The sequence below is a fragment of the Talpa europaea genome, assembly GCF_964194135.1.
Source record: "Talpa europaea genome assembly, chromosome: 4".
Classification (NCBI taxonomy): domain Eukaryota; kingdom Metazoa; phylum Chordata; class Mammalia; order Eulipotyphla; family Talpidae; genus Talpa; species Talpa europaea.
This window is the reverse complement of record NC_140070.1, coordinates 50333865-50357896: the sequence shown is the minus strand read 5'-3', so window position 1 is coordinate 50357896 and position 24032 is coordinate 50333865. Positions and strand designations below refer to the sequence as shown.

Below are 24032 nucleotides of genomic sequence, written 5' to 3'. Positions count from 1 at the left end.
TACATAAACAAAATATCTCTAGGATCCTCAAAGTTTTTTAATAGTGAAATGGATCTGGAGACCAAAAGTTTGACATCTGCTCCTGTAAGTTTAAAAATGTTAAATACTTGTATTTTTCATAATATGTGAGGAAAAAGTGAATGTGTCTACAGCTTAGCAAAGTAAAAATTGAATTGTTTCGTAGACCTATTAATATACTGTTTCTAGTTAACATTTTAAAGACGGTTTATTTGGTATAGCAGTTAAGTATTTCTCATTTTTTTAATCTTACTTCTCCTTAGCCTCTGCGACTTGATATCAAGAGAAAGCTAACTGCTCGATCTGATCGAGTGAAGAGTGTAGATTTGCATCCTACAGAGCCATGGATGTTGGCAAGTCTTTACAATGGCAGTGTGTGCGTTTGGAATCATGAGACACAGGTAAGAATTTTTAAAGACTTTATTAGAAATACTGTATTTGACTGTGTTTTAAATGAAAGAGAAAGGCTGTTTTCTCAAAACTCATATAAAGAATTTTCGGTAAAGTAAAACTAACATTTATGAGGTTACAGCTTGTGGGAAAAACTGTCCTGGTACCCTTATATATAACATTTAAATGTTAAATTCTTATATAGGTTGTATTAGCTTTTTGAAATTAAGGAATCTGACACCAATATATAGGTCACTTGCTCTAGATAAGTATTTACTAACGTTTGACTTCCTGTTCCATGACTATTTTTAACAGTTTTTAATTTTACTTTTTTTTTCCCCAAATGCTCAGTATAATTAAATGCAGATAATTTTCAGTCGGCCATACAAAGTATAGGTTATATGAGGGAAATATTTGATTACACATAAGAAGATACATCTTACAATTTGATTTAAATGCTTATCTTATTCTCTTTCATCTGAGTAATTGTCTCATATTTTCCAGTCTTTCTTGACCATCCTTAATCTTTTTCTTTAAAAGTACAGAACATTGAGCTGATACTCTCCCATGTAGTAATGTTTCCACATATTTAGTGATTATCCACAACATCCAATGATAAATTCTTAAAATCCAGAGTGAACTAATATTTGAGGCATTTAAGATGGCAAAAAATAGGGTGAAGAAACCAGAGTCAGAAATAACCTAAAAACATTCTTTGTCTTATATCACTGTAATGAAACAGCAGTGACCACGCAGTAAGCTAGCACTACATCTGTGACATTTTGTACACATTAACACTTTGTTCTCTGCTGTATCCCAGTGCCTGTAACATTACCTTACACATAGTAAATGCTCAATAATTCTTTGTTGAACTATAATAAATAAGCATGCCATTTGGATTTCTATCCTGTGCAATTGAAATTATTATCTTGTGATTTCCTTTTACATTGAGGCATATAATGTGCTTTTTTTTTGCCTTTTCCTTCCAAATGTTTAAAACCTTAATTTTATGCTTAACAGATAGGTTGGTACCTCCCCTACCCCTCACTCATCACCCCCACCATGTTTTGTAATTGTTCCTGTGAATCCCCTCTATCAGCTCCATTTAGCTGTCTCTCAACTCTGTCATATAATATATTTTAATGCCCAGGTATACACCCTTCTCTAGGCTTTACATTAACATAATACTGCTCTCTAAGGATCTTCCATTTACCTCATTTTCTTTTTTGTACCCTTCTGTGCTCTTCCACAGGGCAGGCTATCTGCTTCCCCTTTCATAATTATCTCTGTAATTTCTTGTTTGATTTCCTTCTTTTCTTAAAGAATGAAGATTCTGTGAAGACAGGGATTATCTTATCTTGCTCCAGGTACACACATGATAGTCAGGCTCATTGTATAGACCATAAATCTGTGAGTGTGGTTGGTCTATTGTGGTTCTCCCTGCTTTCCCCCCTCATTACAGGAGATACTTTATATATGAGCAGAATACTTGAAGGAGCCCAGAAAGTTTTTGGAAGTAAATTTAAATGTACTTGAATTTCAAATAAGGAGCTACGATGTATAATCTTTGAGGTGCAGTATTTGAAAAATCAGTATGTTAGATTTGAAGTCAGCCTGTTAATGATTTGGACAAGTCTTGTAACTATGTTGAGACTCAATTTGTATTTGTGATCTATCATGTAGCATACACGTGTTAGTCATTCTTTTCCTAAGATGTTACAGTGAAGGTAACGTTTCCCTTTGAGATTGTTTAGCTTATAGAGTCTGAAGATTACCTCTCTTATCATTTGTATCAGCCACAGCACTTAGTGTGGACCCAAACCATAATTTTTTTCTGCAACTGCTGTATTTTGATTGCTCAGAACCCCAGATTTATTGGCACTCTTACTGACTGCATATTCCGTCAGCTCTCATCTGTCTGTACCATTGTCAGCTGGCAGTACTTGTACAAGTTGGAGCTGATTCTCCATTTATTTAATCTTGTCTGAAGAGTCTTTGAAATATTCCTTGGGAAGCCACAGTAGGCTCAACAGGTCTTATGAACCAGCCCCTGTTCTTTTTATTTAGTGCATATTTATTTCATTCACTCTTTAATCCATACAAGTGTCATATTTTCATTCCTCGGAAATAAAAAGAGAGACTGAAAATGATAGTGTGATTGTTAGAATTTTACAGAACATGGCATCAGAGTGGGAGACAAAGAAATGCATTCACCCCTGCTCTTTTACTAGAAGAGTTTCCTAGTTTTCTACCTTTTTCCTGTGTATATAAATCACATTCTGAGCAACTTGAAGGGACATCTGAATTACTCTTCATTGTTCACTAAAAAAAGAGAGAAAGAGCATTTGGATGACGGCATATTACTGCAAAAGTGTACAAGAAATAGTATCTTGTTTATGAGTTTATTTTATGAGTTGATGGGTTTAATTTTAAAAAGAAGAAACTAGAAGCTAATTTATTCAACAAATACTTTTTACACATTGATTGTTTACAATCACCGTTCAAGGCTCTAGGAATACAGTGGTGGATAAGATTCCTACACTCAGGGAGCTTAGCAGGAAAGATTGACATAAAGCTAACAGCTGCAAAGGTGCTATGTTATGAATTGGGAGTATAAAGTTCTGCAGGTAGTTTTCAGGTAGAGGGAACAGGAACAAAGGTAATGCTGGGAGTAGCCAAAGAGAAGAGAAGTAGGGAATGACCAGAGCACAGAGGATATAGAATTTCCATCATATGGATATTTGCTTTCCTTTATCTTTTATAAATATTTTAATTTTGAGTCCATTAAAGATGATTTGTCTATTTTTTTCACTCATCTGTTAAGCTTTTGTATTTTAGCCTGCAAATATTTTAAATTAGCAGTGATCTAAATAATTGGATGTTTTAAATATGGCAAAATGGATTTTTCAGTTACTGTCTCATAACTCAACATGTATGTTCTTGTTAAATTTTAAAGACCCTGGTGAAAACATTTGAAGTTTGTGATCTTCCTGTTCGAGCTGCAAAGTTCGTCGCAAGAAAAAACTGGGTTGTGACAGGAGCGGTAAGCAATTATATGGTTTTCTAATTCTGTTGATATTTTCTGGATTGATCAGTGATTATGTAAATGAGCTGTAGAATTTTTACTTTTTATTTGTTAATTAATGCAGTATTTTGGTATGCACTTCATACCTTGTAAACTTTTTTTTGTGCTCTTTACTTCATAATGGTAGTGATGGTTATTGAATTTCCTTTTCTAGGATGACATGCAGATTAGAGTGTTCAATTACAATACCCTGGAGAGAGTTCATATGTTTGAAGCACACTCAGACTATATTCGCTGTATTGCTGTTCATCCAACTCAGCCTTTCATCCTAACTAGCAGTGGTGAGTGATGACCCCTTTTGGTTGTATATGCATCTCTTGAGTAACTCATTTTCATTCAGTGAGACATGTAATTCTTTTACAGCTGTTACAAGTTGAGTTCTAATTCCAAGCAGCCTTTAAACTATTTAAATCCATTAACTTGTATCTGTTGTTGCTGCTTGCTTTTTTAATTTTAAGGAAATATCAGCTTGACTTAGAATTTGTATAGCGGTTGCTCCAATTCCTGTCAGAGAACATCTGAAGGCATAGATGCTTAAACATCTGTTGAACAGACTGCTACTTTACATGCTGATGAGCAAGGTTTTGGCAGATTGCCATGTATCCTAGTCAAATCTTTATGTTCATAAGACTTGTTCTTTGGTATTTTGTATCAAATAGTGGACCTTTTGGAGGGCAGTTTTAACAAGTTGCATTGAATTGATAATAGCTCTTTAAAACATTTTTAAGTTAAAAATTGAGAAGTAAGTCAAAACTTTTTAAAACCAATCTTACATTATCAGAGCAAATGCTTAGTCCCTGATAATCATTGCCATCATTATTCAGTCATACTTAGACTCTAATCAAATGTGTGTTTCTCTTTCATCATTCTGTAATGCCCACTGAGTCTTTTTTAAATTTTTTCATGAAATGTTTATATTTGCTAATAGTAATTTTGCTATTTTATCTCTATCCTATATTTAGTCTTAGCATAAATAAGGATATTTGAAAAACCTATTCAGTTCTGTTTCCATTTCTGTAAATCATGGAATGTTGGTTTGTGTTAGATTTGCTGAATTAAAATGCACAAAGACTCTGCATCTTAGTTCTGAATGAAAGGAATAGAAATTGGAACTAACCTGAGACTTTCTTTTGGCCTAGATGACATGCTTATTAAGCTCTGGGACTGGGATAAAAAATGGTCTTGCTCACAAGTGTTTGAAGGACACACCCATTATGTCATGCAGATTGTGATCAACCCCAAAGATAACAATCAGTTTGCTAGTGCGTCTTTGGACAGGACAATCAAGGTAAGTGTCCCCTGTATCCGTTAAGATTATTGGTGAAATATAGTTGTTTTAGATGTTTTACTATTGGCTGCCCTGAAAGTTATTCCTAACTTAGAAGTTTCTCTCAAAAACTCGTTTTAAATAAGTCAAAATAGGACTTCTCATTTTCATCAAGAAGTATATTTTAGAAAAATATTATAGCAACCTGGTTTTCTTTTTTTCATTTTCTTTTATATATTTTTTACATCATTTTTCATTTTTGCACAGTGTATGCATTTTCATCTTGGTTGTATTCCCCATACAATTCCCACCCCCCTTATTTTGACCCTAATCCCTCCTCCCCTCCCCCTCTTCCCCCCTGTAGTGTATCTCTGATTTATAGTTGCTTGTTGATTTTGATTATTACTTTAACCTGATTTTCTTAATGAAGGAGTGTTTTCCATGTAGAAGAGCTATGTGATAATATTTTTGTATTTCTGCTAATGCAGAATAAGGGAAATGACAGTATTTTCTCTAGGTTGCTATTTCCTTTCCTTTTAATGATTCATTTTGACCTTTGCTGATTATTAATGTATTTTATATTTAAATTTCATATACCTCTTGTCAGTTCCCCACCTAAGGATAAGGTCCAGATACCTTTATATGGAATATACGAGTTTCTAAAACTGGCTTCAACAAACATTATGAGACATCTCATATAATCCTTACCATTTTCTAGAGATGCCACAAATATTCACGATTCTTACCTTATTCAAGCTATTTCCTCTGCCTGCAGTACTCTTTATTTTCCCCTGAAAAGTTACCCATCTTTCAAACACAATTACTTACTTAGAGATGTTCTCTTCAGACAGTCTTTACATCTCTAGACAGAGCCATCATCCCATTCCTTCCATTGGTTTTTGCCTGTATTATTAACCTTTCCATATTAAATAATAATTCATTTGTGTCCAGAAATCTTTAGCCCCTGAAATGTTGATGTTTGAGGCAGGAGTTTTGTCACCCCTTCCTCTAACAGATAGTAGCAAGTAGCGCAGTGCCTTGCCTATACATGTTGCAGCAAGTGCAGTCTTGTTCCTTTTGTCATCATAATATTCAAAAGATCTTTTTATGCATAGATTTAAAATTATATGTTACACTTATTTTTGCTTACACTTGTATGCTTACATCTATATTATGTTTTTATTTTCCTTTAACTTACATGAAATGTTATTTGTCTGATAATTTAATAATCATTAAATATTATATGTCTGAATATCTAAGAGCTGTCTTTGACTCTGCTAAAGTTTGTTGTCTACAGTTTACACATCTTTATGACTCTCCACATGGCTTCCTATGTAGTAGGTGCTCAGTAAATTTTTATTTATAAAAATAAAGCTCCATATCAGTGTTGTAGTAATGTTTGATTACTTTTCCATACTTTAAGTTTTTTAATTAAGTGGTAATTTTCTCCTTTTAATGCCATATCTACTTTCATAAGCATTATATTAAATCTCTTGTAAAAAATCACTCCCTGTCTTTAAAGAGGTATTTCTCAGAGTGTAACCAGTATGTCATCTGGTGTGTCTGTTAGAAACTTAGATTCCGGGCTTCAGTGTAGAGCCACTGAATCATAATATCTATGGATAAAGCCTGGAAATTTACTTTTTCAGAAAAAGCCATAGTGATTCTACCCCCTGGAAATTCAAGTAAACTGAGAAAAAATAAAAAGAAATTAGTGAAACAAGATGAATGTTCTCTTAGCGTCTCTGTCCTGGGCTGTGGCATTTTATTTCATGTCAGAATTACAGTGGAACTGTGTCCTAAAAGGCCAGGCCCCATATTGACTGCAGCTGCTCTCGCTCTCTGAAGGTGTGGCAACTGGGCTCTTCTTCACCAAACTTCACTCTGGAGGGACATGAGAAAGGTGTGAATTGCATTGATTACTACAGTGGTGGTGACAAACCATACCTCATTTCAGGCGCGGATGACCGTCTTGTTAAAATATGGGACTATCAGGTACAGTTTTCTCATAACCTTAATTGCCATATGTTAGACATGTTGCTCACTTTCTTACAGGACAGTGGAAACTTGGGTTTTTGAACTCTGTTCATAGCATAACCTGAGAACCTAAGTTTTCGCACTTAAAGTGTGTTGTCAAAATTCTCCATAAAAATGGATACAAATGTCTATCAAGATTTTAATAATAAAGTGCCATGATGTTTATTTTTCATTTAATAGGAGAAATTAGAAGTTTTAGCATTTTGATGAGTTCTTATATATGCTAGTCTCCTTATTGGCAAATAACCATTTATATTTGAAAGCAAGCACTTCAGTGAGCGATGTCATGATATGGCCATAGTACAGTCATTTGGCCATGAAGACTTCTTGTACACCAACTTATGTATTTTGTTACTATGATTTTTGTCACCAAGATAAGAAATTTTTGTTGAATTATGTTAGATTTCAGTGTGTTTTTGTTTGTCACATCAAAATTTCCATACAGTTAAAATGAGGCCTAGAAAACTAGTATTACTTAGAAGCTTATTCAAATGGATGTTTAAATGCAGAATAAAATATTAAAGGCATTATTCTAGGAGTTTGGGGGTAAAATATTTAGAGGAAAACCAGGTCTTCTTGGGCATGAGAAAGGGGTGTTAAACTTTCTGTAAACGTGCTAGTTACATTTATATTTGCCTGTACTGTCAAAACTTAGAGATAATATGTACACAACAAGAAAGTTCTATTTCCAAAATTTCTGAATTACTATCTAGACTATCATAACAACTGTCATAACATCTGCATGGAAAAAGTAAGGATGGGTTTCTTCCTTTTCACTAATAAAAAGTGTTTTCTTCATCTTGATGACAGAACAAAACATGTGTACAGACTCTGGAGGGACATGCCCAGAATGTTTCTTGTGCCAGTTTTCACCCTGAGTTGCCAATCATCATCACAGGTTCAGAAGATGGTAAGTTAGAAATATTTACTCCTGTGCTTACAATTAGTGAGTGGATAATTAAGCCACATAGTGCCCTGAATTGGAATTGTAGGTTCCCAAGGATTTTGATACTTAGAATGCATTTTGATGTGTGGAATACATAAGCTATAAAAGAGTAAAAGGACAATATCATCATCATCATCATTCCACAGTACTTTGGTATTAAAGTGAGAAGGATTATTCTCACAGGATTAGATTGAAAGGATGAAAAGAACTCACATGTGCAGAGCAACTCGTACATGGTAAGAACTGTAACATAGGAAGTCCTGTCATTGTTTCACTCTTAAAATCACATTTCTTAATATTAATTTTCTTATAGTTTCTATTTATGTTGCTGTATAAAATCACAAACCTATAGGTAAAAAATTTATTTCAGTTTGAAATAAAGATTTCCGTGTGTCTGGTTCACCTGATATAGTTCATTTTTGAATGTTCAAATCAAAAGGGAATGTTCACTTTGTTCTTTTTAGGAACCGTGCGTATTTGGCATTCAAGCACCTATCGTCTTGAGAGCACACTGAATTATGGAATGGAGAGGGTGTGGTGTGTGGCCAGTCTGAGAGGGTCCAATAATGTTGCTTTGGGCTATGATGAAGGGAGCATCATTGTTAAGGTAATTTCCAATTATAGTCTCTCAATATATGGACATATAGCGAATAGTTTTCTTTGTATTTTAGTATGATTGTCTTCCAAGTTACCAGTTTTATTAAACTGGCACTTCTTTCATTAAGCACTGGAGATTAAGTGCTGGCAATTTGAAGTGGGAGAAGGAATCCTCTATTAAAATGAAAATAGAGGGCCTTCCCTGTGGCGCAGCAGTTGAGCGCTGGGTTGCAAAGCTGCCCGTAGCCTCTGCAGCGCCGGTTCGATCCCCGGCCACCGGGTGAGGGTCCCACATGGCGCGCAAACCTCTCCTGCCACCCGCTTCTCCCCTCAGCAGTGTACTTCATCAGTCTGCCTGCTCTGCTCTCCACTCTGGCTCTGGTGAATTCTCTCACCCTCCCACGCTTCTGACTGTACCCAGTGCTTGTATAAATGAATAAATCTTTGGAAAAAAATGAAAATAGAAAATGTTTATATTATTCTTGTTTTACTAGTTTTCCTTTTCATTGCTAAGAGCCATTTGTCATTCTTCAGCTTGGTCGGGAGGAACCTGCCATGTCCATGGATGCCAATGGAAAGATCATTTGGGCCAAGCACTCAGAAGTCCAGCAGGCCAATCTGAAAGCAATGGGAGATGCTGAAATTAAAGATGGGGAAAGATTGCCACTGGCAGTAAAGGATATGGGCAGCTGTGAAATATACCCTCAGACTATTCAACACAATCCTAATGGGCGGTAAGCTATTACCAAAGTCTTTCTCTAGGCCTTTGTATATGTGAGAGCAGGATTTGCATATCCATAGCCTGCACCATTCCTGCCCTATGTTGGATGTTCCTCATGAGCTTTTTGCCTTGACTCACAGACCTCCTCAACATTGCTGGGGGCAGCCATACCAGTAAATTGAGTTGAAATGCCCAGGAAGAATTTTGCATGGTTAAATAGTTTCACACTTATTTCTAAAATACTGGGTTTGTGTCCTTGTATTCCCTTGAGGGTAAAAATTATGTCTTTGCCTAGACTTTGTAATTGTTATCTAAATATTTGCTGACTCATTGCTCTTGACAAGAAAAGCTGACTCTGAGGTATGTGTCTTTTCAAAAAGCTTTGGGATTGGTGAGAATACTGTGATTTGCAATTTGAACCATCGGTTGATTTTCATTCTTAAGATTTAGAAAGCACCAACCATTGTCTGAGAAGAATTTCTCACATGTTGAGTTTAAACCTATAGAACTATTAAAAGTTTTTTTACAGTAGATCTGGACATCTTCTAATGTTGTCCTGAGTATTGAAAAAGACAAAGTATATAAAGCAAGTCTGCTGCCTTGTGAGTAAATAGTATCTATAATTATTTGTAATACAATTTTCTCAGGGAGATTAAGAATACATATACTTTTTCCGTAGTGTCATAAAACATTTTTTGCTATAAGTTTTGCATTTTGCCTTTGGCAGTCAGGATTCTAAATTATAACTTTAAAAAGAGTTTTATCTGTATCTATTGAGAAAATTTTATTTGACTCTATGGCATTTTATTGTTGCTCATTTAACCTAGCTCTCAACAACTAGAGTAAGGTATTTTTATTCATTTAAATGGTCAGCTTTAAAATGAAGATAGTTATGAAACAAGATAGTACCTTCTTGGGGTGTAAATATAATGAAGAAAGTGCTAGACATCTTGGTGCTCAACAAGTGCTATAGGGGTTATTGGCATTCCCCCTGCTGTGTGTGTCTAGCTGGTCTCTTCTTCCTGCCTGTTGTTTATAAGAGGTGGCCGTTCGAATAATATTTTCAACAGTAGCCTCATCCGTATCATTTGCTTTCCGTATATTTGTTGGGAAGAGTATTTATGCCTACCTCTGTAGTCAAAGAAGTGTGTAACTTTAAAAAAAATTAGATTCAAGCCTAACAGCCTATTGAAATAACAATTTTTATTAGAAATATTTTACCAGCAAGATGAATCAGTGTTTCTTAACTTATACATCATTGGTCCTCTATTCTTCTTTCCCGGACTTTTGTAATTTCTAGGTTTGTTGTGGTGTGCGGTGATGGCGAGTATATCATCTACACAGCAATGGCTTTGAGAAACAAGAGCTTTGGGTCTGCCCAGGAGTTTGCATGGGCCCATGATTCTTCAGAGTAAGTTTTGGCATGGTATCATCTCACCCTGATGGTAGATGGAAGTTCCATGTGTGGCATATTTAAGATTTTCTCAAGTTTCAGTATAGACTGTACTTCTCTATGTTGAAGAACAGCTTTCACCAGAACTGCCCATTGGAAGCTTAGAGTCTGAGGCTCCAGTGCAGCCTATTCTTCCTTTGCCCTTTCAACATTAGGTTTGAGCTGGCTCACTCAAGCTGCTCAAATAGTCCCATTAAACTAGGAACCCAATACCCATTTCTTTGTTGGAGCCATTGGAAGGGCCTGGTACTTGTGGACTCAAGCATAGTTGGCCCCCAAACCAAGTCCTTGGCAGGCCTACCTTAAGACCTTATTTCCTGAGATGCTGTTACTTCTTTATGAGTTGTTTGCAAGAGATTCTGTAGCCTGGTGTCATCTTCATGGGAACTTCATTGAACCTATAAAAATTCATTTTCTGAGATATTATCCACCCCCCTCCCCATTCTAAACAAAACAAATTCTGTCGGAAATCAAAATGTTAATAAAATGTCATCATTAAAAGCAGGAAAAATCATTTAACTTTGATTTATACTAGATAGTCACTGACTGATTTCTTTTAGACTCCTGTTGGGTATATCTAGTAGACATTAGGGCTTTGGTTTTTTTCAGCTCACACACTGAATTACATCTTTATACAGTTTTTCTTAGTTTGGTTTTCCCCATACTTTGTGTTGTTCCCTGCCCCCAGCAGTGAGTAACTTAGGGCTCAACCCCACATTTATTTTGTAGTGAGTAATATTGTGTAATAAAATCATGTCTTTTTAGCATTTTAGCCAAGGTTCACTGAGAGGTAAGGAATGGTTTTGATCTTTTCACAGATTTCCAAAATACAGTTCCATATACTAAAAGCTATTTTGTTATTGCCTTAGCAATAGTATAGTTCTTGAATTGCCTTACCTCTCTCAACATACCTCTCTCTCTGTTTTGCTACTTCCCTCTTTTTGGCTTAATCCAGTGATGCTCCTGTTCAGGATCTTGCCTGTCTTGAGCAAAGCACTTATCACTTCTCAAATATTCTCAAATATCCAGTGATAGCAACAGCCCTGCTTCAGGTGGAGACCAGAATATACACAAATTTTTATTGCCAAATGTGGTTCACTAGTGAGCCACCATTTTTCTTTATTTTTAAATCATGTTTGTGAGACAGTTGATACATACATTTATGTATAATTTATTTTACAAAATAAAATGCACTTTTAAATGTACCTCTTAATGAATTTGGAAAAATGTTTATAATATGCAGCCACCAACACACTCAAGATATAGAACATTTCTATCAACTAAAAAAGTGCTCTTATTTCCTTTAACAGTCAGTACTCACTCCTGCCCCCTCTCCCTGGCCCAATGCAAACTCTGACGTACCTTTTGTCAACATGTGATTTAGAGTTGTCTCCTTTAGGGTTTCATATAATGGAATTGTATCTAGCTTGTGCTCTTACCTGGCTGCTTTTGCCCTGCATGTTCTTGAGATTCATTCATATTGTTGCAAGGATCAAAATTGCTTTCTTTTTTTACAGGGTGATATTCCAGTGTATGAATCTACCACAGTTGGTTTAGTCACCTTTTGATAGACATTTGGGGTCTTTTTAGTTTCTAAAACAGTTTGTGAAAACCCTGGTAATTTGTGTGATGGACAGTTGGAAACCCATTCATTATTTGTCCAGCTCTAAGGAGTTAATGATCTCTTAGGGAAAATGCATACTAGTTAAATCTTCAAATACTAATTTTATAGTTTAGCATAATTTAGTACTAAAATATATATATGAAGATGTTTGTTGAGATGGAATTATGGTTTAGTAAATAATATGCTGTGTTTGTCTTCCTTCTCCCTCCAGATATGCAATTAGAGAGAGCAACAGTGTTGTAAAGATATTTAAGAACTTTAAGGAAAAGAAATCATTTAAACCAGATTTTGGAGCTGAAAGTGAGTATTGTTTATATATGATACATTTTTAGAAGTGTTGTAATGGTTCACAAATATCTAACAAAAATCTCTTTTGTTCTTTGTAGGTATCTATGGAGGCTTCTTACTGGGAGTCAGATCTGTAAATGGCTTGGCTTTTTATGATTGGGACAATACAGAACTCATACGCAGAATTGAAATTCAGCCTAAACATGTGAGTTCCGCCATTGTTGTTTTTGTATGCACATCTTTATGAGGAGCTCAGAGTCCCTGTGGCCCAGAGCATCCTTTGTACCTGCTGATCCTGATCCATGGGTTGGGGTTAGTGCCATTTACCTCAGGATTGCTTAAAAAGATAGAATTATAGGGCCTCCCTGGTGGCGCAGCGGTTGAGTGCTGGGTTGTGAAGCTGCACACAGCCTCTGCAGTGCCGATTCGATCTGCAGCCACTGGGCAAGGGTCCCACATGACACGGCAAACTTCTCCTGTCTTGCCCGCTGCTCCCCTCAGCAGTGTATTTCGTCAGTCTGCCTTTTCGCTCTGTCTCTGGTGAATTCTCTCACCCTCCCATGCTTCTGACTGTACCCAGTGCTTGTATAAATAAATAAATAAATCTTTGAAAGAAAAAAAAAAAAAGAATCATAGTAGTTGAATAAAGCAATAGATGTTGGATATTTTGAGAAGTATATAAAGTTATACAAATGACAAGTGCTATTTATTTACAAATGACTTTAGGCAGAGTTTATAAAACGCATGCTTTGAAGACAGAGTCAAGAAGCTCTTGACTTGGAAAGGCCTGAGGAAGCCTTATCATACTCTACCTAATAATGACTTTAAACTCTAGGTGATATTCTCCAGTGACAAGGTTTTCTGCCTTTAGAATGGCCAGCTTATTTGAGAGCATTTATTGTTAGGAAATTGTCTTTGGAGACAGATGCTCCTCCCTAAGCTCCTGGTTCTGTTTTCTAGAGTATGTATTCTCAGTGGGATCACAGTACCCCCAGGGGGACAAAAATGGGTTTCTGTGATGCAAAAGCTTACTGTTTTAATCTATAAACCGTATTCATATGTATACATTCATCATATATGTGTATACCATGTGTGTGCATTATATATGTGTGTATGAAATATGTAGTATCTGTGGTATTAAAATTTCCTTGGGGAAGGTGATTAGGAAAAAATGAAGGTTTGGTAGAGAGGCATAATGAAAACAGAAGGTGAGAGAAACTTTTCTGGAGCACTAGGGAATCGGCTGCTGTTCTGAATTATAGCATAGCCATTGTTTGCTGACAGCTCTTCCTTCTGTCTCCTTAGGTCAGGTCTTTCCATTTCTAGGCTAACTAGAGCAACACTGCCCTATCCACCCTCCTGAGTAATGTACATATTCACTACAAAACATTGTCAAGTACACACTTATCATCTCTATGTAAAAAGATAAATCTTATGAGAAATAAAGTATATGCAGTTTGTCATATCCACTCAGAAATCCAAAGTCATTTGTCTCTTCTTTGTCATGTTGCAGATTTTCTGGTCTGACTCTGGAGAACTAGTCTGTATTGCCACCGAGGAGTCATTTTTTATCCTTAAGTATCTGTCGGAAAAAGTCTTGGCTGCACAGGAAACACATGAGGGAGTTACTGAAGATGGGATTGAAGATGCATTTGAGGTAATTACATCAACACAACTTTAGCTTTGTATTTAAGTGATTTATATTCTTATAATAGTACTTCACTGATTTTAACATTTTATAATAAATTAGGTTTGGGGAAACTAAGCATTTAAAGGGTTATGTTGAAAATTGACAACTAAAAACTTGGCTCAGAGATCAGGGTTTGAAATTTGATGTCTTTCGCTAAGAAAATTAGAAGTTGTCTGCCAGAATTCTCAAATGGCAAAGAAATCCCAGAAGATTTTATGAAGTGTTTCTTATTCTAGTTTTATGTGTATTTTAGAGTTCCTAGATCAGCATTTTTTTAGATCACAGCTTTGATGGAACAATGATATTTCATGTTACAAATAACTTATCCAAGAAGCTGTTCTTAAATGAAGGAGAGCAGAAATTCCAAAGAAAGGTTTTTCTTTGTTGAACTTTATTTTGCATTTGCATTGAGTTGGATTCCATTAATTCTACTTTTTTTTCATCCCCAATTCAGTTTTTTCTTATTGATAGGCTTTCTAATGCTGAATAAGATAATAAATTAAGTTTATTTTCTTTCTGCAGGTTCTTGGTGAAATTCAGGAAATCGTGAAAACAGGGCTGTGGGTAGGTGATTGCTTCATTTACACAAGTTCTGTGAACAGATTAAATTATTATGTCGGCGGAGAAATAGTCACCATTGCCCACTTGGACAGGTAGGTGGCAGAGTATCATTAGGCTTTTGTCTTAAGCATTCCAAAAGGTATATACTTTTTAAACAAAACCTATTGCTGCCTTGTAGCAATGATAGGCCTGATTTTTCAGTATGTTTGTAATTGCTAACCAAATCACATCTATCAAATGAGATACTGTGTTTGTGTGTCTTCTCATTAGGGATGGTTTCTGAATTAGCTTGTTTCTCTTATAGGACAATGTATCTCCTGGGCTATATTCCTAAAGACAATAGGCTTTACCTGGGAGATAAAGAACTGAACATCGTTAGCTACTCCCTGCTGGTTTCAGTGCTAGAATACCAGACAGCAGTCATGCGGAGGGATTTTAGCATGGCAGATAAGGTCCTTCCTACCATTCCAAAAGAACAGAGGACAAGAGTTGCACACTTTTTGGAAAAACAGGTAAGATGGTTTTTGTTTATTTTCTTTGTTTGTGTTTGTTAAAACCAGCACTTTGAAAGAATGTTAATATGAATCTGAAAAACTTCTTAATTGCCACTGATTTCCTTGTGACCATGGAATTTTCCTATAAATTTTCCTTCTTGCTCAACGCCCTTAGTATAGGAAGTGATTATCAGTTTTCAATTTTGTAGACTTCCATTTTATCAATATTTTCATTTCTGAACTACATTTTTCTGTCTTAGCTGATTTTTTTGTATGGTAAAACATAACATAAAATTTATCATTAATATGCCATTTTCTTACCATAATGATAATACATATACACAAAACATTTTGCAAAGCTTAAGAAAAAACAGCCCTACTTTCCCTGCCTCATTTCTGCTTCCTCCAGATAATTTTAATTTTTTTTATTTAATTCTCTTGGTATTTATTGCCACACCTCTAAATAACATGTATTGTTGTTTCTCAGCTTTAAGCATTTCTTGTGAGTTCCACTATATAGGATATGAGGGCTCATCTTTCGTTCACCCTTCTTTACCCCACTTCTACTACATACTTATCTATTTCCTATCCTTCTGATACAGTTATATCACAATAATGACTTGATCAATATTCAGTGTGTACATAATCATGTCTGAGTAAACACAGAGCTAAGTCATGTGTATATCTTTTCCTATAATTGCTTTCCATAGTTAATGTGTCTTTTTTTATTTTTTCCTTCCTTTTTTAAGTTCTGGTTAATTTCTCTACTCCTTTGTTGTACTCCAGATTTCCTTGATACTCCTTTCAGAAGGTTTCAGTCTGCTTCAATTTGAATCGGTTTTTTTGCTCTTGTGACAGCTATCAGTTCCTTCACCACCATGTTGGGACTTCTTTTGCCTCTCTCTCAAGTTAGATCCATCGTTGCCTATATATCCCCTCTCTTCTAAACTGGTTTACGTCCTCATTTTGCTGGAACATGTCCTTCAGAAGTTTTCAGACAAAAGGCAGTAAATTTTTTGTGATCTTGATTATCTTTGGGCTATAGTTCTGGCCTAAAACATTTAACCACTTTAGTGATATGAAATTCTAGATTGGAGGTATTTTCTCAGAATTTTAATAGTATTGTTACATTGCCTTCTAACTTGTAGTTGTAGTTTTTGTTGAAGTCTAAAGTTTCTGTTCCTGATTCTTGGTACTTGATCTGTTTTCTCCTTGGAAACTCTTTGGATCTTGTCCCCATTGTTGTGGGACATTATGATGGATGGCCCTTCAGCAGGGCCAGTTGTCATTCATTCTTCTGGATATTAGATGAGCTCTTTTAAATTCATTTTAGAAATATTTTTGAATGAATTTCTGATGGTTTCCTTTCTCTGTTTTCTGTAGCCTCAATCTGTGCAACTGTTTATTCAGTTATTGGACTTCCTGCACTGGTTTTCTCATTTTGTTATTCTTAGACTTTTAAAAATCTTTTTCTTATTTATGAATGAAAGTTTCTCTGTGATATGAATATCCTAAGGATATGAATGATAGTTTTTTGCTGCTTTAAAATTTTCTTTGTGGTATGCTTCCTTAAAGTTTCTGAGCATGTGGGGACTGAGATTATAGTTTGTTTCCTTGTTTTAAAAAAAATAATTTTTGTTACTGGTTCATTTTGATCTCAGTCTTTTCTGTTAGAGATTTTCCTGACATGTCTGATGGTCCTTAGGCACTCATTTAAGAGTGGAGAGCTAAGAAACAAAGCAAACGGTTTAAGTTTGTGGGTGGACTTGTTAGGGATGGACTTCACAATGTGATGAAGCCGGGCCATTGGTCAGTATCTTCATCTAATAGACTTAATGTTTCTTCATTTATTCAACTAATAAATTTAGTAAACAATTAACACTGAACCAGGCACTGTTCTAGCTGGCATATAGACCTCATCAATATTGTAGTATTTTTAAGTTTTACCTTTTGCCTGGTTAGAGTTTGCAAATAAACTCCTTAATCACCATTGCTCTAGGGGCTGAGTAGAAAATGACTTGAAAATAATGTCTCAGTATTTAGTATTTCACTTAATCTCCATATCCATTCTCATAATCTCCTGTTTTCTTTTGACACAACAGTCCTCCTCGTGGGTGTGCAGGATTCCCTCAGACTAGATGCCCTAGTTACTCTCTCCAAAGACTAAACCTGTCTTTGAGTGTGGAGAGAGGAGTAGTAATTTGGGGTTTCCCATGCTTCTTATATAGACTCGCAGGCCTTTTTGTTTATTTGTCATAAGACTATCCTTCACAGGACACCTTTGGGTGCCTCAGTGTGAATCAGATTGTTTCTATACTCTTCACTCCTGATTTAAGGTTACTATTCCTTAGTGTTTTATCTGAATATTTATACTCCTCCACCAGCTTTTCAGCTCCCAGTATCTTGTTAACTCTGCCTTTCTGTGCCCTTGAAGTTTATGCCTTCAAAAAAGGAACCCATTGAGTGTCTTTTCAGTGGGGATTTGGAGGCAGATGAGGTGTATTTAGTTTATCTCATTTCATCTGTTTTTCCCTTCCCTATAAGTAAGGAATTCCATACATCTTCCATCTTTACTCTTGGTTTTATATTGTCTACATCTGTTCTAGGGAAGAAAAGGAATAACAGATTTTCAGAGTGCCTTGTTTACCTGTACTCACAGAATAATGGGGTAGAAGGAGCTGGTATATGTGAAACTTTAAACACAATGATATAGCTATCCTGGAGATCCAGCCTGACAGAACTCCTGGGAGAGCTGCCCAGCTTCACCCAGACCACCCTGTAACCAAGCATATTCCCTCAGTAATGAGGGCTGAAGGCTTGCCTACAGGGCAGACCCCATCCATCAGTACTGCTAATTTAGTATTACAATTGTTGGTTTAAAAGCCTATTTATGATGATTAAGTGGGGTATGGGAAGGCAAATTTAGACCTCCTGCCCTCTGGAACACTTGTTGATAAGTAAACTGGATATGAGGCCGACAGTAAAGGCACAAAGACACCCAGCTAGTGTCAAGAACTGAAAGCATTGTCTGCTAAATGACCTACAATGATAGGGAATCAGAAAGTTTTACATTTGAGTTTGGTGGTTTTTTTTTTTTTTTTTTTTTTGAAGGCCTGGACTAGATAGTCTCTTAACACCTAGCTTAGTGAGTAGGTTGCATAGACAACACTAACTATGCTTGTCGTTTTGAAATGAATCTTAATCAACTTTCCAAAATCCTTTTTGACATTTCTGTTTACTTTTACTTTTTTTTTTTTAAGATTTATTTGTTTACACAAGAACGGGGTACAGGCCAGATGTGCACTCTGGTGAGAGGATTCACCAGAGACAGAGCAGGGAACAGAACAGACAGACTGAATGAAATACACTGCTGAGGGGAGCAGTGGGTGAGACAGGAGAGGTCTGCTGCGCCATGTGGGTTTCTCTCCCGCCGGCAGGATTGAACCCGCGCTGCAGAGGCTGCGGACAGCTTCAACCGCCTGCGCCACCAGGGAGCCCTACTTTTACATTTCTAATTTTCTTATTTTCCTTGAGCTTATCTAGCACTGGTCAACTTCCACTGCTTTGGGAAAAAACAGTAGGTGTTGTGTGATTGAACTGTCCATCAGGTTCATTCTTACCAAGTTAATGAGTTCTTAATTATATTGTCTTCTCACTAAAGAGTATTTTTTGTTATATAAGTTAGAAAATATGATGGGTACTTAAAATAGTTTGCTCTCATACTATTTTAATCTAACTAGAAAATTGCCAATTTCCTTTTCACAGATTCTCAAACTTAAGAATATAAAGAACAATATTGGGAATCTTTATTTTTAATTTTTTATTGGGGTAATGTTCATTGACATTGTCATTTGTATTTTGGGAACATCGAATCCCCTTACAGAGTATTTTGTTATCCATTACTTTTGGTCCATTCAAGTAGAGGGGTATCTATGTTAGCAGGGTATTTCTAGTTTGAAAGTGAGACAGGGCAAGCTAGGGTTATTAGGCAGTTTTAGGAATAGTGCAGGAGGGGACCTCTGAAAAATTTAGGGAGGCTTCAGAGATAAGGACAAGCAAGGGAAAGTAACCCATTCCATTAGGAAAAACAAACATGCCAGGACCAAGGACAACATTGTTAATGCTGGTCCTGGTTTCCTTCAGGTGGTAAAGGGAGGCGGAGATTGGAGAAATGGAGAGTGGTTTAATTTATGGTCACATTAGAAGGGCAGCTGTTTAACTTCAATGCAGGGATGCCCATCCAGAGGACTGGGCCATAAATTTAAAGATGCAACAAATGGGGAAAGAGAAAACTGTTAAATAAGAAATGTGAAAATCCTGCACTCAGTAGCAAATTAAGTAAGACAGCCGAGAACTAACCAATCACAAAGAGACTGGTGAAGTTTTAGAATAATAAGGGAAAAAAAGGTATATATTCCCTAAGACACGACTCTACTTTGGCTTCCTTGCCCCTCCCAGGCCTGGTTCCCTGGCCTGGGAGTCCCACTTTATTTCTGTTCTTTTTCTCCTCAATAAACTTTTTCTTTCTATAAACGAACCTGCCTCTTCTTGCTTGCTTGCCTGAGCGTCTGCGAAGTTCCTGCTGCGGCTTCGTGAGACACCAACCCTGGGGGGTCTAGTGGTTGGGACTCAGCGCTGCCCTGCAGCCTGGGATCCATTCCTGGCTGGGAGACTAGACCTGACAATTCCGGTATCAAAAGGGAAATGAATGATTTGCTGTGTGTGTGTGTGTGTGCTCTCTATTTATACTCTGTATATATATACACACTATATATATATATATATATATATATATATATACACAGTACATACAGACTACGCACACATTTTAAATACATAACTACACACACTTATAAATATATATTTATCTTTTTTAGGGCTTCAAGCATCAAGCTCTCACAGTATCCACAGATCCCGAGCATCGCTTTGAACTTGCTCTTCAGCTTAGAGAACTAAAAATTGCATACCAGTTAGCAGTGGAAGCAGAGGTATGTACTAATTCAGTTTTTATAACTGATGAAAAGGTCATGGATACTTCTACATGTTTAACATAGTTATTAAAATTTTCTGAAATGCAAATTTCTTGAGACTCATTTTGGTGAGGTAATTTCTCTTTGGTCTTTATAAAAATCATGTTAATCCTTTCATAAATTAAATGGATTATGTTGGAGATATTCATAGCATTCTAATTTGCTTGCAAAAAGGTGTTTTCATGTCTTACATGAGACCTGTACTGGGAGAGAAGAGTAAGATAGTAGATAAACTAGTCTGGGGATTCTAAGCAAGTGCAGACATAGCAGTAATTTGCTAATATCCCAACCTAGTGGGAAAGATTGATATCAAAGGTCTCTGGCATTTTAAAAGACATTATATGACAATTTCACAGGTCTTTGTATATTTAGGCCTTCCAGTTGTGATTTATGTCTAGTTATTTACTGGTAAATTCATTTCAGATGTGCAAAATAAATTAACTGTGTAAGATCATCCAAATGTGCAACATTTTAATTTGTGAGACACTACATGTAACAGATATTTATTATTGTTAAATATTTAAGAACAAATACAGTTTTCTACTTTTTCAAAAAGACATTAAATCACTTGTTAAAATTGCAGTGTAATTGCCTTAGAATTACAGTTGGAATTTTACTTTTAATTCCACTGTGTAATTATAAAACAAAAAGTACAACAGATTGGTAATGATTATTCATGCATCATTAAGATTGATTTATGTCTGAATTAATTTTGTATATGAATAATTTCCATTTCTTCATTGATATTCATTATGTTATTCCATTCTTATTTTGGAATAACATCGATATATATATATATATATATATATATATATATATATATATATAGCTACATCTATATATATCTCTATAGCTTCCACTGTCAGCATGGTAATACTCATGTTAACAGAATAGTGTTGATGTTAGAAATTCAAATGTTTATTTCAAAAGTATTTTAACTTGGAAATTCTCTTACAGTCAGAACAAAAGTGGAAACAACTTGCTGAGCTTGCCATTAGTAAATGTCAGTTTGGCCTAGCCCAGGAGTGCCTGCACCATGCACAGGATTACGGCGGTCTGTTGCTTTTGGCCACTGCTTCTGGAAATGCTAGTATGGTGAACAAGCTGGCAGAGGGTGCAGAGAGAGATGGCAAGAATAATGTGGCTTTCATGAGCTACTTCTTACAGGGCAGGTAAGTATTAACTCAAGCTCTAAAAGATGTCGGCATCGTAACTAAAAGCACTTCTCATTGACTTTGAGAGTGGTTTTTGGAAAAGAATGTAAAGAATGACCTCTGGAGAGAGAATTGCTGCATGGCTGTTGCTCTTGCCAGTGGGGTGGTCAGAGGACAGTGCTGTTTAGATAGTGTGGCCCTCGCCTTCAGCAGGGAATGCTCTCAGTACATTTGTCTAGATAATTGAGCTAAATGAGCTATTCAAGATGGCTCCACTAGGAGAAATGTTAAACCCCTTTCTCAGCCTTGCCACTAATGGCTGAGGTGTTTTATTTTATGGCCGGAAGCTATCAGATTTTTTAGTATTAATGTGTTATTGTAGAATATTGTTGGACTTTTGATGCTGATGATGCTATGTAACACGCATATATCACTGCCTTTCTAAAATCCAAATAATTCTTTACCCTGTAATACATTATTCACCTTATCAAATTTACACAAAAATTTGAAATTAAAAAATAGGCACTTGGATATCTTCCTACTGGACACCACTGGATCATCCAGTACAGCCAGTGTCAAGGGACACCCTCCTTGATGCTCCCAATTGGAAAAGCGGGTTTCAGCCCCCCATCTCCTGAGGTCTTTAGATATGCTTATCTTTGCTGTCTTCTCTTGCCTTAAAAAGCCCCTTTAGAGTCTTCTTAGTTCTTAAAACAAGTTGAGATTGAAGGTGGTCACAAAAGCCATCTTATCTATCACATTGATTATGAAACACACCAGTGATGATGAGTCAATGACTCAGGTATAAAAAGAGGTGTATATGTGGGAGCCGGGAAGGAATTGCAGACTTTGCAATACTAAGTCCATATTTCTTTCTTTCATGTGTTAAGTGCTCTTTGCATAGCGTTTATTCTTAGTAACAGTACCTTCCTTTTTCTTCTTTAGGCTTGATGCTTGCCTGGAGCTCTTGATTAGAACAGGCCGACTGCCAGAAGCTGCCTTTCTGGCCCGGACTTACTTACCCAGTCAGGTTTCAAGGTACAGACTTTTAATATTAGGAAAAAGTGTTGCAGATTAAAACAGAGCACACTCACTCAGCCTCCCTTTTGTTCCATGATATCTGTAATAGGGTGGTAAAACTCTGGAGAGAAAACCTTTCAAAAGTCAATCAGAAAGCAGCAGAATCCCTTGCTGATCCAACAGAGTATGAAAACCTTTTCCCTGGATTAAAAGAAGCCTTTGTTGTGGAAGAATGGGTGAAGGAAACGCATGCTGATCTGTGGCCAGCCAAACAATACCCACTTGTCACGGTGAGTGGCTGGGGTCCTGGGCCTCATTTGCTATGACTGCAGGGTGGAAGTGCATTCGTGACTTCGGTTTTTGAACTGCACTACATCTATTATTGTTGGGTTGAGACTTGGACCAAGTTCATAGAGGAATTATAACTTCAGAATATTTCATCTTTCTGCTTTATTTTCTGATAGCCCAATGAAGAACGAAATGTTATGGAAGAGGCAAAAGGCTTTCAGCCTTCAAGATCTGCAGATCAACAGGTCAGTAAAAAACTACATGAAATAATCTGGTTGAGATTTGTTTGTAAGTACCATTTCTAGTTTCCTAGTCCTGATCAATCTTCCTTTGAGGAAAACTGCAAATTCCTTTGCTTTTCTATCTATCTATTCTTGGCTTTTAGGAACCTGATGGGAAACCTGCTTCTCCTACTCCTGTTATTGTGGACTCTCACCCAGCCAACAAAGAAGAAAAGGTACAGGCATCATCCCCAAGCTTCCCACTGGAACCCCTGCACCATCCCTTCCACCTGCCTTCCCCTTGAAGGCCTCTGCGTTTTAAGTGATGTCATCAGTTCCAGACCAGGGGCTGTAGAATGGGACAATGTCTTGTTTGACTGTTAAGTTTTAGTTCTCCTTGGATCATGAATCAGCGATCACACGGGTCTATATAACTCTCCCTTTTGCTTTTCTTTGCAGAGTTTACTTGAACTGGAAGTTGACTTGGATAATTTGGAATTAGAAGATATTGACACAACAGATATCAACCTTGATGAAGATATTTTGGATGATTGAATGCAATGCTTCCCATTTACCCGACAAAACAGATCATTATTATGGACAGGTATTGATCCCCTAACCACAGTGCTTTGGACTCTGAGAAACTCCTTAGATTTTTATATGTAAGCACTGTGGACCACTGGGAGCACAGTGCCCTCTTCACATAAGGAGGAGTTTATGTGCAGCATCTAAATCTTTGTTTAGCACTATGTTTCTTTGTCAACTAAAACAGACATGGACTTTGATTTTTTTTTTTCATACTGTCATTAGACTGTATCTCATAAAATCTTTTGAATTAAAGAAGATACTTCAAACTTTCCTTTCTGATAATGGAAATATGCTTCTAGTTTTAAAACACGTTAAGACGAAATTGCAGTGGACTCAGAGATCAGCCACAACATTCTCTTTTCTTTGCATAACTAAATCATATTTTCAAATACTATTAGTCACATTTTTCCTTTTCTATTTTTTTCAAGATTGATTTATTTTTATACAGGAGCTGGGGTACAGGCCAGAGGTGCAGGAGGGTGAGAGGCTTCACCAGAGACAGAGTGGGGAGCAGAACAGTAGACGACCTAAATACACTGCTGAGGGGAGCAGCGGCACAA

General features: G+C 36.4%; 1 protein-coding gene across 1 annotated transcript; it reads left to right on the top strand.

Annotated features, from left to right (window-relative positions):
• Positions 1 to 365: 365 nt before the first annotated feature.
• COPB2 (COPI coat complex subunit beta 2) lies at positions 366 to 23439 on the top strand (the record flags this gene model as incomplete). The annotated part of the gene is made up of 21 exons (XM_084231701.1): positions 366 to 419; positions 3365 to 3451; positions 3648 to 3774; positions 4633 to 4781; positions 6609 to 6755; positions 7608 to 7707; positions 8208 to 8350; positions 8875 to 9074; positions 10362 to 10472; positions 12350 to 12438; positions 12525 to 12631; positions 13940 to 14083; positions 14639 to 14769; positions 14982 to 15189; positions 20049 to 20159; positions 21159 to 21373; positions 22301 to 22393; positions 22485 to 22665; positions 22840 to 22908; positions 23049 to 23120; positions 23344 to 23439. The coding sequence occupies 21 exons, from the start codon at positions 366 to 368 to the stop codon at positions 23437 to 23439; spliced, it is 2634 nt and encodes an 877-aa protein (XP_084087827.1).
• Positions 23440 to 24032: the final 593 nt, after the last annotated feature.